The sequence below is a fragment of the Apostichopus japonicus genome, chromosome 13 (genome assembly GCF_037975245.1).
Source record: "Apostichopus japonicus isolate 1M-3 chromosome 13, ASM3797524v1, whole genome shotgun sequence".
Taxonomy (NCBI): Eukaryota; Metazoa; Echinodermata; class Holothuroidea; order Aspidochirotida; family Stichopodidae; genus Apostichopus; species Apostichopus japonicus.
In genome coordinates this window covers 19,863,894-19,882,102 of record NC_092573.1, presented here as the reverse complement: position 1 = coordinate 19,882,102, position 18,209 = coordinate 19,863,894, and the positions used below count along the sequence as shown (strand labels likewise).

Sequence of the window (18,209 nt, the reverse complement as noted above, 5' to 3'; positions counted from 1 at the left end):
AAATGTGATACCTATTTGCCCCCAATGAAATGAAAAAACATTTAGACAGTCAGAATCTTCAAGAAAGTACTTTTTGGAAAGACTACCTTTAAACTTCAGATGCAGAAATATGTAGGGAAACATAGTTGATGGTGGGTAGAATTGAGAGATGTACCGATGCAGGTTCAGTAGGGGAAACGTAGCTGGACCATAGATAGAATTGAGAGCTGTAAAAAATGCAGACATCAGTTTGGGAGACATAGTTGGACTGTGGGTAGAATTGAGGGGAGATGTACAGATACAGGCTTCAGTAGGGGAACGCAGTAGTCCGTGGGTAGAATTGAGAGATGTACAGATGCGGGAGAACGTAGCTGGATGGTGGGTAGAATTGAGAGATGTACAGATGCGGGTTTCAGTAGGGGAAATGTAGATGGACCATAGATAGAATTGAGGGGAGATGTACAGATGTAGGTTTCAGTAGGAGATTGTAGCTGGACCATAGGTAGCTGTATTCTATGTACTATTCATCAAGTGATCTGATCTATGTGTTGCTCTTTCCACCTCTGTTTATTCCAGTCATTCTCAATCTACCTCAGGGACTCAAACCATTCCACTCTACGCAACTATTGACCGAAAGAAGAGTAAGTATTAGGGTTTTGATAGCTTTTGTGATCTTAATACTTCAGATTTTTAACAGAGAAAGTATATGCCACTGAATTGTAGTACAGTCATTAGTATAAATTTACCTGTAATAAATGTAAGTATGAGGTAATGACAATAGTGTATGATATGAATATAATAGTATGTGATATATATTTGATAATTGTAAATGCATATAATGAGAATATTGTATTTGTCATGAATATAAAATAACGTATCACATGATCAGAGCATGATTACAGCTTACAAAGTGAACTGTGAGTCATATGAATATATTAAGATCATGATAATATTGCAATGTACTTCTATGTTAGTTAATAACATATGGACATATAAAAAAAAAAGTGTATGACTTTGACAAGAATTAGCATAAAGTAGTTAAGTATGTCATGTCAACATGATTTTAACAGTTGATATGAATATGATCAGAGCATGCCACACAAAGATGATAATAGCATAAGATATGAGAGAAAATGAGTAGAAAAGAATATTAATATATTTATATGATATGATATATGTAGCATTAATGGCATATTAGTATATTTGGAAAAGCTTAAACTTTTCTTGCAATCTTATGCATAAGAAACTATGCAATTGGTAGCCTTAAACTATAGACATTTGTGGATAGCAGTAGTTTTATGCATCTCTAGAATTCTTTGCTCTCTCGTTCTGATTCTCAGCCGGTGAGATGACGGCAAACTTCTTCACCGGCACCGGAGGTGAAATGAGCAGCACCATACCCAGCCGATGGGCACCAGACCCTCCAGAAGTACCTCCCACGCTGCCTCCAAACCACCCTTCATTTATCGAGAGGAACAAACATCCGAGCGGTAGGTCCGAAGGCGGTCAAGAATATCCAGAGACAACGATCATGAACAATCTCTCCAGAAGTCAGAGGTAGGAGAACTTTTATTGGTGCATGTTGGTGCTTATGTGTGCTTCCATTGGTGGGTGAATGGTGTTTGTATGGTGCTTTATTGCTGGTGGTGTTTTTTCTAAACAGCTTCATCGCTCATTTATTTGCTCAAGACAATTTCCAAGTTAAGTGGATATATCTCTTATTTTTGCCCGACTCATTTTTGGAATTTTTTTAAACAAACCATTTTCATAGTTGCATTCTTTTCAGGCTGTGGGAAAAGCAGATCAGCTATTACGGTATATTAATTTTAATAGCAATATTAGTATGTTTTGGCTTTATAGAGGTTGCTTTCAATGAAACTAGCATCCAAACATGTTACTTTTTCTGGTGATTAAAAACCTTTTAGGCCACTTTCAAACACTGGTATTTTTCCAAACAGAATAAAAAATTGGAAAAAAAATGCCACCAAATTGATGAGATACAATGGACAACTATAGTTTTATGTTGTCCTTTATTTGGATATTTAAGTAGGTAGGAACTGGTCACTGTTTGACACTATACTTAACTGAGTATTATATCCATTTTCTTTTGCAAATTTGAAGAAAATCATCAAAAAACACCATGCTTCAATTATATTACAAGACATTGTTTATTTTAGCAATGTTTTGAAAATCTGCGAAGACGTCAATAGATTAAACATGAATAGATTGTTGTGAAACTTCAGAAATGACAGATGGATTATTGCCAGTTAATGGTGGCTCAATAATTATAACATTTTTAATGATATTCTGTACTATGTTGTTATACCTTGTTGTCTGTTGGAGAAATATAAAATCTCTAAATAGCTTTCTCTGCAATTGTGTATTTTATTGTTTTTATCCCATCAGGGAAGCAGAACTGTATGAAGTTGCTAGGGATGAGCAAGAATATTGGAAACAGCAAAACCACTCACCTCATCCTGAATACAGGAAACAGATAGAGCGAAGGAGGTCGTCCGTTCGTAATTCTAGGATGTGTTTAGTCATGTAAATGTGACGTTGGAAGGTGTTAGTCGTAAGGTGATGTTTCCACCTAACGCAAAGATAGCAGCAAGACTTCATTAGTATATTGGCTGAAATAGTGTCACAATATCTACTTTCATACCAGCAATGTTACCAGAGAAAACAGGCTTGTGTCCCAGGGTAGCAAGTCCCAAAAATGATTGCCTATCTCAAAAAAAGCTTGCGTCCTGATCCAACACCAATTGCGTTTATTGTATGACCTAAAACTTTGGAGGCTGATGTAATTTTCTTCATAATTCGAACACATCAGTTGATTTCTCAGTTTTGGGATGAGAGAGTAAAATTTGCAGCATTTTTGTAGTTTATAGATAGGTGAAAACCAGTATATTAGTTACTGGAGTGAAATATGGGTGGATGACTGGATGTGCTTGAAAAGTGTACTAGTGTTGGAAGTGTACTAGGGTCATATCTGTTTACAAGTATGGCTGGAAGTGAAATTTGTGTAGAAGTGTGCTAGGAGTTGAAGTGCACTAGGGTTGCTTCTAGAAGTGCACTAGGGTTACAAGTGTAGTAGCCTTGAATCTGTTTGGAGGTACACCAGGGTTGATGGAAGTGCAGTAGGGTTGACTCTCTTTGGAAGTGCACTAGGGTGGTAAGTGCACTAGGGTTGAATGTTTCAAAGTACACTAGGGTGGAAGGAAGTTCACCAGGGTTAAAAATGCAGTAGGTTGACCCTCTTTTGAAATGTGCTAGGTTTGGGAGTAGACTAGGGTTGAATTTGCTGAAAAGTACTCCAGGGTAAGACAAACACTTAACATTGAATCTGGGGGGGGGGGCATGCAGTAGGGTTGGAAGTGCAGTAGGGTTGGAAGTGCACTAGGGTTGTTTAATGTTAGTGCTGACATGCTACCAGTTGAACTGACCTGCAAAAAAAATACTCAATCTGTTGGAATCGATAATTCAACAAGGAATGCAGTGAGAAAGCACGGTTTGGTTTTCAGCAAACTGTTACAGCCATTGCGTGTACCTGTGTCAAACTGTACTCTTTCTTTTTACTAAATGCTGACGTGACCGATGATGGTCTCACTTTAAGCTGAGATGTGAAAGTTGAAGGCTATGAGGTCCATGAGGGTAGTAGGGGTGTTCACATATATGATAGGTTATTTCATATTCTTCAAAGTGAGAATCATCTGATGTTAACCTTCTTGTCTACTTAGTCTGTGTAGTTTCTTGTCAAATAAACAGCCTGAGGTTTGCAAAATATCCTTTTATTTGGTAGAAAATGTGCCGATTTGCAGCAAATTTATAACCTAATCTTTATTCCAACCTGACAAATTTATAAACAAATAATTCAATCTGTGTGTTTTTTTGTTGATGTCATGTTTTAGGCAGAAGTCTATTTCAGCATCGTGGTCTCAGTTTGACTATGCTAAGCTCAGTTGTGAAAGAAAAGTTTACCAGTTTTCATATCTGGAGAGACTAGCCCTCTGTACCAACATGTTTTCACTTAAAGGGAGTGAAGACTCGCGTGCAAAGAAACGTCTGATGCCTGTAATCTGACCTAGTTTCGAATGAAGTGTAACAGAAGTGTTAGACACCACCATCGATCCCAGAAAATACACACACAGCTTGCTACCATCGGAAATTAGACACTAGTGTACAGTCCATACATGCAGCTATGGTCAATACCCACAACACAGTGAACATAGCAGCGATGGACATCTCAGGTCCAGATGAAAGATAACAAGGTATCACGTTTCATTACTGTCTGCAGTTTGCAGCTACAAGAAACAAATTTCACTTGAAAGCTACCTTTTTCAGAGGGCGGCACACGGTTTAGGCTGAGTCTTCAATGCCTTTAACCTTTCTAGTATTTGTTAATCCTGTTCATATTGAGTCATTTCTAGTATTTTTCTTTCAACTGCAACTTAGCCTTAGCAAAACAAACATTAATAAAAAAAAAAAGGTCATCATCTCAATACTTTGCATTTAATGGTTTTTATATGCAGTAAAATAGGCCCCATGGTTTGAAATATATAATTCTTTCTGAGGTTTGATGCACTGTAGCTTCCTGAAACAAAATCTGTCACTAAATTTACGATTTCTTTTTCTTCAGATTTGTCTCAAAATTTGTCGCGAGGGGAGGGGGGGTTGAAATAATTTACTTTTGTCTGTGGTTCTTCTTTTGGCTTTCTCTGCATTTTGACAAATATCCATTGTCGTAATACCATAACCACATTTACGATCAATTAGAATGCTGTCAGAATGTGGTCAAGTGTGGTGAACTAACATCTTCTGTTTTTTTTTAGGTGAGGAGGAAGGGAGGGGAAGGGATGGGAAGTGAGGGGGTGGAGAAAGGTTGTATCTTGTGGGACTTTTCTTATAAAGTAGGATTGTCTTACTAGATTATTTAGCTGAAGTGTTGGGAGTTTGCTGTTCGTACATTTTTCAACCTTCAATATTGTTTATTAGAGAATAAGCTCTTTCAAGGTTTTGTCTTGCACATGCTCATTGTGAAATCATGGATGATATTAACTTAGGATGAAGCTCAGCATTACTATGGCCACTGTTACAAATTTTTAACCAAAATTTTGCTTATTCATGAAATATGGCAATAAATAGTTTGAACTTCACAGATCCTTGATGATGTGAAGTCAGATGTGAGTAAATTATTGCCGAAGAAAATGAGAAACAGGAGCATATCCTCTCTGACAGTTATTTAGATACATAACACTACATAACCTTATGTAATTAATATGTGTGTAAAGGTAAGTTGGCCTGACGTTTCGATCCTAGCAGGATCTTCTTCAAATGCTAAATGACAAGTAACAGTAACAGAAGGGACAAAACACGCATTGAATACAGACAGGTTAATGAGCATGGTGAACACAAAGAGATATATGTAAGTGGATAAGTAGACAAGGGATGGAGAGAAGAAAGAAAGAAACCAACAGGGGAAGAGGAGAGGTAGGAGATAAACAGTGGAGGGACAAAGAGAGGATTAAGGGAAGAGGTAATTAATATGTGCTTGCACTTACATAACTCGACCAAGAGCTACGAACTGCCCTGGTGTAGTTTGAATTATGATGTACGTAGCTTTGTACTGAGAATAAATAAGATGTTGGAACTGAAATCAACAAACACACAGCAGATGAAGCTACCCAAAGACATTTTGTGAATTTCTTTGTATATTTTTTGAACAAGTACAACTTTTAATATCAAGTGTCATTATAAATAGCATTTCAAAATAGTACATTGATCTTTACTGTCTACAAGAAATTTTTCTACATTTTGAAAATTAATAAGGTAATCTACATATAACTCTTACAGAAAAACTATACAAAAATCATGAGTGAGTTTTTTGGAACCTTAGTATACACACTACATTATGCCCCCCCTTATGCCCCCAAGAAAAACAAAGAATATATGCATTTGCAACATTGCCTTCGTGTAAAGTTCCTCCTTATTTATGTCTTTATATCCACTTTCCAATCACATGTAAGCTTTAGAACTGTATATTTCTATGGATTGTAAGATGGAGTCATTTTGACTAAGCCTTGTGTCATGGAGATGTAACTGGGATACCTCTTGCTATAAATAAGAGATTCATATAGTAGAATCTTTTTTTTTTTTTTTAGCTGCTGTTAACATGTAAGTTATAAACCAACTCCTTGAATGCAGAAAAGTAGAGATACAGTCCCACAGAACTTCTCATGTTTTTGTTTCATTTTACTTTCAAAATTGATGAATTTTATGCCAAATTTTCATCATTCTTTGTGTGATTTGGATGCAACCATGATGAGACAGAGAGAGAGAGCATGTGTTTTAGATACCTCATTTTTCCTTTCAATAAGCTAATAATATGTAACTACGAGCCTGTGGGAAGTTTCAACTGTAAAAATACAGCTTTAAATTCAAATTGGACTCCTTTTGTCTTGGAAGTCACCTTTTCTTCATTCAATCCTTTTGTCCATGCTTCCACAAGAATGCAATAATTTTTTTGCATTCTTTATATTAAACAGTATCATATCAAAACCTTGAAATAATTGAAACTTTGGTATGAATTAACAATCATGACTACTAAATTTGCAGTTTTTTTTTCATCAAAAAGGAACAAAACAAACAAAAGGAAGAAAGTGTTAATTTTAACCGAAAGAGATTCAATAATAAATAAATAAAATAAATATATAAATAAATGAAATAAGCAGAAACTAATAAGACCTTTCTTTTTTTACATGATTGTTATCAAGTGAAGTGAAATTGACCATGGTTATTCAGAGTTTTTTAATTTTTTTAAAATTTTAATACTTTGTAATCATTACCAGCTGTCTTTCCCAAAAAGATTTTTTTTATTAAAGTCATGGCAGAGTAATTAATATTGATTAGATAGATTAAAGGTAATGTAAACTTTAACAATAATATAATTTTACATGAACTTGGGCCAGAATTGATTTAATCTGTCTGTTAAGTGTGAGATGGTCTGTCTTTCATTTCATCGCCAACTGGAAACTACGTCGTCTTTTTAATTTTTTATTTGGCAATGTCATTTCGTTTGTAAACATAAAAATTTCCATCTTGATGAAGATCATATACACCATTTTTACAACAAACTCCACCTAAAAAATTTATACTTTGTAAGTTAGTATACATTCTCAATTTTGCAAAAGGTCAGAAAATGGAGAAATGACCAAAGATAAAAATTTAACAAGTTTTTGTATTAAAATCTTTTACATTTCTAGTTAAGTTTTGTAATGAAAATAACTGAACTACCGAGTGGATTGTTTCTTACTCATTTACAAATTCCGTTCCAAAACACATTGACATAGAATGACCTCATTTTCTGGTGGTATGGTTATAGCATATCAGTTAAAAAATATATAAATGATCTCTTTTAACAAACCCACCGACTGTAAATATGCATTCCTCTATAAAACCTTGTTTTTTTACTTCTTTTTTATTTATTAAAAGGAATTTTAAGTTTCATGTTCTTGCCAGAAACCTTGTAAGTAATTTAGTCTTAGGATGAATATTTTATACTTATAAATGTTTAATGCAGTAACTTGGCAAAGCCATATCTCAAAGTCTCCCCAGTAAAATGAAAGTAAATATAAAAAAATACAGTTAACTGCAGGAAAAAAACAAAAGAAGTATTTGAGATTATAAGGTAAAATGTAATATTTGTGTATCAATTCAATGTACAAAGTACCTCAAGGATAATTGTTTACTATCCCTTGTACTCAGTTAGGGCAATTACTTCTATACCATAGTTTCAGATCCTACTTCTAAAATGCTCGTACGGACAGTATGAATATCCTCTTTCTATCAGCAGAAAGTTTAGGAACTGTTTGTACTGTCAGTACGAGTGCTTTGTAGCACGATCTGGGAGAATAGTATAGCGTGGTATTAGCATTAGAAAATTGTACCAACTGGCTAGTCCCTTGGCCTGTACTAATACCTATTAAGTATTTTTATTCTAATAATTATTTAGTTTTTACAAATAAGTAAGTAGTATATTTAACCCACACATTGCATGTACTTATCTATTTTGATATTTTTTATTTAAGACTTTAGGTGAAATGTTTAACTGAAATCTACTCTACTTTTGGCATACATTCACATTTCAAAATGGGGAGCATTTTGGAAAAGACTTCCAACTGTTTCTAATTTTTTTTTTTTTTTTTTTTTTTACAAATTTCCTCTATATATCTCTTCCAATGCCAATGACTTTCAATGTTCATAACGACTAGGACTAACTAAAACTTTCCATGGATTTGATTGTTGTCATTTTCTCCTCTTGTTTTTCCTGCATACTTTGAATCTTTTGTAACATTCCTTTGTAACATTAATCTTCAAGGTGTACAGTAAAATGTTTTGTCATATAGTCAAAATAAATGTCATTTGATGTCTAAGTTCTTACTTCACTTCATCTACTTTATGATTTTGTTTCCTTTTTATTGTTGTCCAATGTCTCCAAAAATATTACAGTATGGTAAAATTTAATCAAAACCAATTTCCTTACATTGAAATCATCTTTCTCACCAAACTATTCCCCCCCCCCCCCCCCCTGTGGTTGTTAAGATCTCAGAACACATGATAACAAAGGCTGTGCATCAATATTGAAAAAAAATTAAGAAACTGTGGACTGAGGAATATGCAGTGACCAATGTATAATAAAATTTGTCTAAAAGGCAAGTTAAACATAGCAATTGTATTGTATGAGCAAATTATCTCTCTAAATGGGCAAATTTGAGATTGGTGAGTGAGTATGAATAAAAAACATCATAATTGTTATAAATGAAACAAATTAAATTACACAGAATTTGAGTGGCGAGTTTAACTGTCGACATTTTTCAATATTATAAAACAGCCATGAGTCGTATATGTGGGCTGCTCTGCTGTCATAGTGCTACATTTACATTTTATGACATTTTAGTGGTCGTAGCTACTAAAACATTTCAACACTGAAAATATCACCAGCAATTAAATACAAACACAGTGCATGAGAAAGAGGTTTAGATATGTAGAACTACTGTTTATATTTTTTATAGTGTCTATGCCTACTGTAAGCAAGAAATTGACAATAATGCTAGGTGTAAAGTGTCCTAAACCAATGTCATTTCCAGTCAAATATATTGCCATTCAATTTCATGTTTTTTTGTTTGTTCTAAGGAGCTACAGATACTTGGCATGGGTTGTCTGTTGATAAAACTTTGATAGTATCAAACAAGGCAATACATTTACACTTCAGTATAACATACAGACTTTAATAATACTATATTTATATATAATCACATAACAATGATCCTTTCTGAGGAAATTATTAACCATTATGAGCAACAATGTCTGATGCCTTATGTTGGACATTGTGCATACTTAGATGTAGTGCCTCTGATTCACTCATATACAGTTTAACACATGTATTAATGGTTGCATGATGTTACATTCTTACCTTCAGAAAAGTCCTACTACTTTTCAATAAACAACATCTAGCTTAGATCCAGACCTCTTTGATAACAGATAAAGCTAGCTTAATTTGCATACAAAGATCGGGACAGAATTTCGTGACGGTCATATCAACTGTTATAAAGGCTTAACAAAAGGGTTGTAGCACCTATATTGGCAATGAGAAATACTTTATGGTTTCCATATGGTACATTGCACTACTAAACTTGAATGTATCTAACAAAATCTGGAGTAGGATTTATGTCAATTAAGTATGAAAAGATATTTCGAATGGCTGATGTTAACAAACTAAAATACAACATTATCACACAGAACTTTGAAAACTTACCGGCAAGAATAAATTGAAAATATGTTTTTGGAATATTCTGTGTCATTTCAAATTTATCTTTAAAGTGGTAGCATATACCAAAGGTTTGATTTGCAAGAACTTCCAATTTAAAAATTAAAAAAAAACATATATTGTTAAGGTGGTCTCCATGTCTTTGCCAATCGACAAAGGCTTATGTTACAGGGAATATAATGGTTTAATATTGCACTAAGAGCATAAAGCCGGCAATGGTTTATGTAAGAATGGCTTTTTGAAAAAAAGTTGCTGTAGGGTAGAAAAAATAGCGATACTCATAAATATGTGAGGATTCTCACTTGAATCAGGATTTAGCACACAGCACTCCAGCAATGATTTATTGCACACAGGAGGATAGAGGGCAACCCCATTTAAGATGCTTTTGCTTAATTTATTAATTATTTTTTATTATTATTACTTATTAATTTATTTCTGGTTGAAAAGCAAAATGCCATTTGAATCTGAATGAAGCTAAGAAAGATTTTGGATAAACAATAACCTGAATATTATCTGTAATACTGTAAATTTTGGCGGGCAGTGGGATGGCAAGCATTACGTCTCTCATAAATGAGTTGCACGTTTAGATAGCGAAGTTTCCAAAAATGTCAATATTAGCATAGAAACATGTTTATGTGTGTTTAAGTACTCAATATTTTTGCACAGCTGAAGTTAAGGATGCAACATTTTACCTTTACTATCTTTCAACTGTCCCCCTCTCCCCCACCCCCCCCCCCCAACCATATCTTGCTGAAATCAACTAACAGCCCCTGCTTCATGGTATACCAACCAGTTCAGCAAACAGCTTACCACAACTTAAATGAATACTACTACTAACCACCATTTCTCCACTTTCATTCTTCAAAATATAATCCTTATGTTATATTTATTTTGCGATTGTGGTCGTGTTTCCTTGCATCTAACGGCATACTCTCATCGAGCACAATATTTCCAAAATATTGGATCTTTAGGTGACCAAACTTCCCCCTATAAATGAATCTTCCAGTGCTCCAAATACACCATTTCCATATTTCTATAGTACCAACGAACAGCGTTACTTACACTTTTTGATTCTTCTTAAGCTGTAAGTTTTAGGTAGCTTTATTTTACAGTCACAAAAAACATCTTTCATTTTATTTCAACAACTACGGCTATCATATCTTTCCAATGAATTTAAATACCACCCTCTACACTGAATTTGATTCAAAAATTTTCACATTTCTGAAGTAAGTGTAAATCACTTTAAATATTATTAACATAAAAATTGTTCAAAACGACATTCCAGAACAATGATTGTAAGAGGTATCGACAATTCCGTTTTCACAAGAATCACAGCTACCATGTTTTGCTAGTTTGGCAAACAATCATTTACTTGAGAAAAGTAATGGTTTTTATCTTTAATGTTTTTATCTGTTGTATGAACAAGTGCCAGGGGGTGGAGAGAAGGGGATACACCCCCCTTTTCAACCCCACGAAAAAAAGAAGTAGTTATTAGTACTATGATGACAACTTTGGGGGAAAAATTGAGGAAAGAAACGAAACAAAGTCACATCAAAACTTCTACATGAACTGAGAGAGATCCTGAAGTGACAACATCAGAAGCACACCACCCCAGCACTCCACCCCCCCACTCCCCACCCTTTCCCCAATGACTTTCTTGAGACTAATAACTCCTGTGGTACACCTTTGCTGTAAGTAATCATCAGTACAAAGGCAACACACTCTCCTAACACTTCAAATTCCTACCTGTTACATCAATAATCAACGATGAGCATGTTGGATGATTCAGACTTCAAAGATAAATGTCTCAAGAGAAAAAATCATAAAGGTGACTATAGTCTTAAAATAGTACAATATATTCAATAACTTAAATTGTTAACTTTCTATCTACTTAAAAAACAAACTGTTTTTTCTAAATTCTAACTTTACAACCTTTTTTGTTCTTATAAGTAAATATACATCACTTTGAACCGACCCAAAAACATAACGAGAAAATAAATGGATAAGATAAAAAAAAAAAAAACTTTATAGAGTAGCTTAAAAGGTTGTGCGTTAGGTAGAAAAGCAAAGCCCATTCATTGCTACCTTTACCGATGATGATAAATTAAGACATAAAGAGGGAAACCGATGATAAATAATTAAGACATAAACGAGGGAATGTGATTTCAAATTCAACTATTTAAGCCCATACACGGAGAGTGTAATCCCAACTGCCGGTACACAGCGCTGTTCCGTCGGGCGAGACCCTCAAGCAGCTGACGCGATTCTCGTGACCGAACAGCATCGTGAGCCTTACTCCCTTCAAGGTATCCCAGATGTTGACAGAATAGTCGTTGTAACCAACGAAGAGCATTCGACCTTAAGAGAGTGAGAGAGGGAGAGGGAGAGAGAGAAAGAGGAAAGAAATATGTATGGAGATTTTACAGAAAAACAATGAATGTAAAATGGCACATCATCTTTTAAAAGCTTAGTAGAAAATATAAGTTAAGATAATTATGCAAAGGGTGTTACATATAGTCAAACCTTGGGCACTTGGTAAAAAGGTAAAAAAGGAATGATTTTGTGGATCTGAACTTGAACACATATCAAACTGAAACCCTGTGGTTTTTGGTTTTCACTGGATGTGAATTGAACAGTATTAACCACTTATTTTTTATTTATTTATTTTTATCTTTATTTTTTTGTGTGCACGTACAGTATGAAGTATATCAATGTCACCAAAGTTTATATTAGAAAGAAAAAAAACAACCATTAAAAGCTCAAATTCTGGCTTGTTTTGGCAATTGACGTGAATTAAACAATACACGTCATTTAGCGTTCACCAACAGGTGTTGTAAAGCAGTGACCGTCTCACAACATCTGCCGTTCAACCCAACTGATTTTAAGATAATGGTACATTTTTGTTTGATTAACACTACCAAGAGAGGAATACTGAACACAAATCCTCACTACCTTAAATAAGGCTACAGTGCGCAATCGGTAGAGCACTGGAATTGTATTTCCAAAGGTAACAAGGTACAAAAAACTGATCTCTCCAAAATTTCCTTTTACCCTTTTAAACTTTGTTCATAGTATTCCAGTCAGTATTTTGGATATCAATATAATTTCATATAAAGGAGGAAATGGATTGGAATTTAATCTACTCACCACTGAGAGAGAAATCCAAAGATGTTGCGCCAAAGATGATGCTCTCTTTTGAGTAACAGTTTATCTCCCTGTCTGCACGCAGATCGTAAAGCCGACACTGTAAATACAACATGTATGACGTCACAGATTGAAATAAGAGTTTTGTTCATTCGGTAAGCTTTAACCCTAACAGAATCCAATAAGATCCCATTTATACCCCCCCCCCCCACTTGAGAAACCATGGAGAAACAGGCAGGATATCATATTATATGCAAAAAGTGAGTACAATGTTGTGCATAGTTGTACAACTTTGCACAGGTTGTACAAGAGCACAATGTGAGTTTATGCACAAAGGGAGTACAAGAGCAGTCGTTGCAGTGGTATCATGTGTCACTCATTCTCAGGAATTTTGTCTTCCATTGGAATAGATTTTTATGGCAAGATACTCTGTTGTGATCAAAACTGTTTTAATTACTGGCAATAGACCCACGCATAAGGATACTCTAAAGAAAGCAAATTCTTTTGTATCGTATCTGTGGACATTTCAGACGAAAGTTGAATTGGAAATTCTTACACCATTCCTTCCGATTTCAAACTATTTTGCACTAATGCCATTCAAAGGAGACACACCTCACAAGGGATCCCTTCCCCATTCACCCTCCCTGTGCTATGTCTGTGTGCAATGCTCTTCCAACTCTAGTTAACCTTGAGATTGTTTAGTTTCCTTTCCAAATTCATTTACAAAGGAATCTCTGCTAGAAATTGAACTTAACATTAAATCTTTGCTCTTGCCACTTCCTCGATGGTTTGTTTGCAGATATGATTGTTCACTCTGTTTCATCCAAGTCTCTTTCGCCTCTTCAGGGGGCAAATACAAAACGGAAAGTGCTGTCGCATGAATATCAGTGATAACTAAAGGAGCTGGAGAATACTCACAGAGGCGTCGTCAGATGCGGTGGCAAAAGCATCTCCGCTCGGCAGAAACCTGACAGCGTTGAGGTCAGACTCGTGTCCTTCAAATGACTGGACACACTGACCTGTCCTCATGTCCCAAACCAGAGCTTGCTTGTCACATCCCTACGCAAAAGATAAAATGACTAAAAAGCCTAGCAAAAATGGTCTGCACAGCTACAAGGACACATGCACAATCGCATGCACACACACACATGTTTGTATTACATTCAAACCGAGGACCCCATTGTATTTTCCATTGTTCATATCCACGTACCCTAACCTTAACAATACCCCATACAATAGAATTCTTCCAAGGACGTGGTGGTTCTTTAGAAATCACAACCGAGGACCTGGAATTCTATTGTTCAAGTCCTCGGTCAGAATACAAAACAAACCCACACACACACTTACATTCCAAATTAAATTGACAGTTTCCATGACTTCAGAAGTTAACCACAAAAACGTTACTGTCTCTCTCTGAGATGGAGGTGTCTTGGTCACAAACTTTCTGAAGTACATACTTTTCTTTATTCCACAGGCCATTTCTAAACTGCAAATATGTTCAAGTCTCATTGAATTAGCTGTTGCATAATTCCATCTGCATAATTAAAAACATGTTGGTTGGAATTATAACATAGAACTTGTCTATTTGGTGGACTAAATCTCTCCTTATTAATCAACTATTGCAAGAAGTCAACATGTCATGCCATCTAAGAAGTGAGTTGAAATGTTAGTGGAAAAGTCTGACGTAAAGTAGGATACAATGTCTAGACACACAACATTTGCATGTGCAAATGTATTTACATCCATTTTATTCCTCAGTACAGACCTACCACAAACACATGAAGCCTCATTACTGACTTTGACTAATGAATATCTTTAGAAAGAAAGAAAAGCTGTTTAGGTCACTTACACCAGAGACAAAGGTATTACATGCTTCTGAGGGTGACAGGTCAATTCCCATGACATCAGCATTGTGACCATGGAAACTCTGTAACAACTGACCACTCTCTACATCCCATAATGCACAGGTACTGTCTCCACTTCCTGTTAAAATCTGTCAAATAAGATGCAGCCACATATATTAATATATATTCATTTTCCTTTGTTGTTTACTTCCATTTCATTTAACAGAGTCTGTTCAGAGTATCTCTTTCGAGATCCGGCTAAATAGGAATCACAAATCATTTCGAGTATTTATATATATATATGTTTGAGAGCATTAGTTTTACCAAGACAAGAATTGAGGACATTTAAACCAACTTGAACTTTTATCATAGGACATTATGTTGGACAAAATCCCAAAATGTACATACATCTTAAACTTTTTACTGAAAGTCTCGTAGTTGGTAGGTTGTATTTGGAAATGGCAAAATCACATCATAATATTGTCACAGACAACCTTACTTTATATCTCACATGCATATTATTGTTGTTGTTGTCTGTAACTATGTTACTAGGTAAACCTGAACACTTTCTAAGGTTTTAAATACTCATGGTTATTTTATTTTTTGCTCTACCCATATATAGAGCCATCCCTCTCCTTGTCTAGCCTCTCTTTGCCTCTTCAAATCATTTACACCTATTTTCATCGATTACTAACATACCTGCTGGTCTGAGTTAAGGAATGTACTACAGGAAACATAGCTGGTGTGCATAGCAACGGCTCTCTTTTTACTGGAGAGATCTTCCTCCTGAGAGAGTTGGTACACTGAACACTTGTTATCTAAACCACTGGGAATGAATGTATGAATAGTAAGTTACCATGACATGAGGGTGAGAAATATGAACACAAGACACTTAGAATGTACAATACAGACAAAGCAACCCACACTATCTTATATGTGAGGGTTAATACACTGAACATGTGATGTCTAAACCACTGTGAAGTAGCATTATAAAGAAAGGCAAACAAAATGTACTAATGTTAAAATGAGAATTTATGATAAACTATACATTTGTAGCTTTAAAAGCAAAATAATAAAAGATCAAAAGAATTAAGTTAAATTTAAATTTGGGAGATTTTGGTATGTCTTTAAAAACATCTTCCAGATACATATAAAAAGATAGTTACATAACAGCAATATTAGAAATTATCCTAGTATTTTAATTGTTGCACAGAATGCTTGCCATCTAAGACAATGGAATTAAAAATTTGAAACAGAACTGGAGGGAAAGGAATTATATGGTATGTGTGTTGAGTTGTATACCATAAAATCACAATGATCTTTTTCTATCTTGCAATCAAGTTGAGAGAAAAAACTGTTACCAAACTGCCTATCTTTTGGAAAAGAAATGTTTGGGTACAAATAACTCTGAAGATGAATCTTACCTCTCTAATCTAATTTTGCTCTATTCATTGCTAATTTGTCCAATTTAACTGTTTGTCCATCTGTGTCTCTTAATGTGTTCTTAGTTTGTTTTTGTTCAGTTAGCCTCTGAAGAAGATCTTGCTAGGAATCAAAATTACAGGCCCTCAAACTTTTATATATTGAAATTATGGTTGCAACTATTATTTTATTTATTATATTATTATCACTGCAATAAATATTTGTACTTTTTCTAACCAATTGAATAATATTTCAAAGCCACCTGACAAGTACAGTACTAGATACAGGTCTGTGACTTTGGCATTTCATAGTGAATACTTACCCGCATGCCACCATGGTGCTCGATGGGGCGTAAGCACATGCCATAACCCATGTGGTGGGCATAGTAATAGAGTGCTCCTAAAGGGGGAAAGACAACAAAGAAAGAATAAGACAAAAGAAAAATGCACACATGCACACACAGGCACAACATTCACTATTTGAGATTTAAAGTAAGTTTCTATAAAGTTTTCATTACAACTGCTTACAAATCACATAATGTCATATGAAGACCAATTACAGATATCTAGTTCAATTATGACTTGTCTTGTCAAAGATTAAAACTGCATGCCAAAGATTAAAACTACAAATTAGAGGGTGACATTTCAGAATATAAATGGTATCGTTACATCGCAACAGCACTGGTCACTGGTCATTTTTTTTATACTTAATTAGATGAAATATAGACAGTGTATTTTACCTTGGTGTTAGTAAATGCATCCCATACTATTACTTTGCCATCTTGTGATGATGTCACCATGTGTCGTTGATCTCTTGCCCAGTCCAGACATAATACTTTCCCTTGATGGCCCTTTAATATCCGTCTTGGTTTGAGGGATATTGGAGGTAATGGGTCTAGCCTACTGGCTACCACACTCACTGCATATTAAATAGAAGGAAAAAAATTTATGCAGAATACAATTGATTTACCACTTAAATATTCATGAGTTGGAAAAGTCCCCCTTTAGTAAGCTAAAAATTAATGAATAGTTAGGGGGCAATGGTAAGTAGCTGGCCTTGTGTAATATTGTATAGTTGAATATAAACTGATTTGTAATCAGCAGGTACATTAATTTGGTTTGATCTATTTATCAATTAGCAATATCATTTCCATATATTAGTATATATATCTTATATAATTAATGTCTAGGACTATCTAGGCTTATACAGATCAAATTACGTGGCAAGCATTTCTTTGGTTTTAGAGTTTAAGACATTTAAATATTATAATATAGCATAGTGCCTGCAGATCTTTTTTTTTTCAAAGTTACATGTTGGGGATAACAAATTTACATTCTAATCTCTATAAAGTTATGTCAAAGCAGTACAATAGTTTCTCCAGAAATTATTGTGAGGTATAATAAATTTAGATGCTCTGTTGGTCCACGCTAGACTGCTGAAATTTTGAGATAAAATGACACAATGCATACATTGGCAAAATGCCTGCATGTAGCTGTTATGGGTAATTCAAAGCACTTCATCATTTAAAATACATACTGTTGTTCTACGGAGCATCGACATGTTATCAAACAGAATATCAATCAACTGAATCTAATGAGTTTTCATATATATTTCATGTGAGACCGTAGACAATGGAAATATTTAAGCTGTAGTCAAACGTACTTATCCGGATCGTGTCTGTAGATTTGGTGTAGGCCCATGTAACTAATAATATTTGCCTACTCGGTTACATTTAGCACACAGACAAAACAGGCAGGTTAGGTTCGGTTTGTGCTTCAAATTCGACATCATTAAAGCCTTCATAAAACAGAACTTACATTCGACGTCATGTAGAATTCTTCTTTCTTCTTCAAGTTTTTCTTTTAATGTTGCAGCTTCTTTTGTTAAAGACGGAATTGTGTCTTCTTTTGGGGTAGATTCGTTCTTTCCACTAGAAGCCATTATTACTTTTGATAGAATTCAGCTGTCCATGAAAGCTAACATTGTTATTCTTCGTA

General features: G+C 34.7%; 2 protein-coding genes across 2 annotated transcripts in view; one reads left to right on the top strand and one right to left on the bottom strand.

The window, feature by feature from the left end:
- LOC139978193 (uncharacterized) overlaps positions 1-8,429 on the top strand; it is an 18,807-nt gene extending 10,378 nt beyond the window's left edge. Inside the window, exons 9-11 of the mRNA XM_071988129.1 lie at positions 556-620; positions 1,320-1,536; positions 2,386-8,429. Coding sequence (XP_071844230.1) covers positions 556-620; positions 1,320-1,536; positions 2,386-2,527 — 424 coding nt within the window. The 3' untranslated portion in view covers positions 2,528-8,429. The remainder of the gene's footprint in view (positions 1-555; positions 621-1,319; positions 1,537-2,385) is intronic.
- On the bottom strand, positions 6,118-18,209 carry LOC139978196 (guanine nucleotide-binding protein subunit beta-5-like). Its single transcript, XM_071988133.1, has 8 exons — positions 18,030-18,209; positions 16,952-17,130; positions 16,535-16,611; positions 15,490-15,616; positions 14,796-14,939; positions 13,865-14,005; positions 12,950-13,046; positions 6,118-12,160 (listed from the first exon to the last, which is right to left on the bottom strand). Exons 1-8 carry the CDS (start codon positions 18,151-18,153, stop codon positions 11,982-11,984), a joined length of 1,068 nt encoding a protein of 355 aa, XP_071844234.1. The 5' UTR covers positions 18,154-18,209; the 3' UTR covers positions 6,118-11,981.

Excerpts from the sequence above, each read along its gene's own strand:
- LOC139978196 (XM_071988133.1), bottom strand. The coding sequence starts at position 18,153 with ATGGCTTCTAGTGGAAAGAACGAATCTACCCCAAAAGAAGACACAATT. Across the intron at positions 17,131-18,029 it reads AATTCTACATGACGTCGAAT|TGAGTGTGGTAGCCAGTAGG; the intron begins GTAAGTTCTGTT and ends TTTAATATGCAG. Across the intron at positions 16,612-16,951 it reads ATGCATTTACTAACACCAAG|GAGCACTCTATTACTATGCC; the intron begins GTAAAATACACT and ends TTCCCCCTTTAG.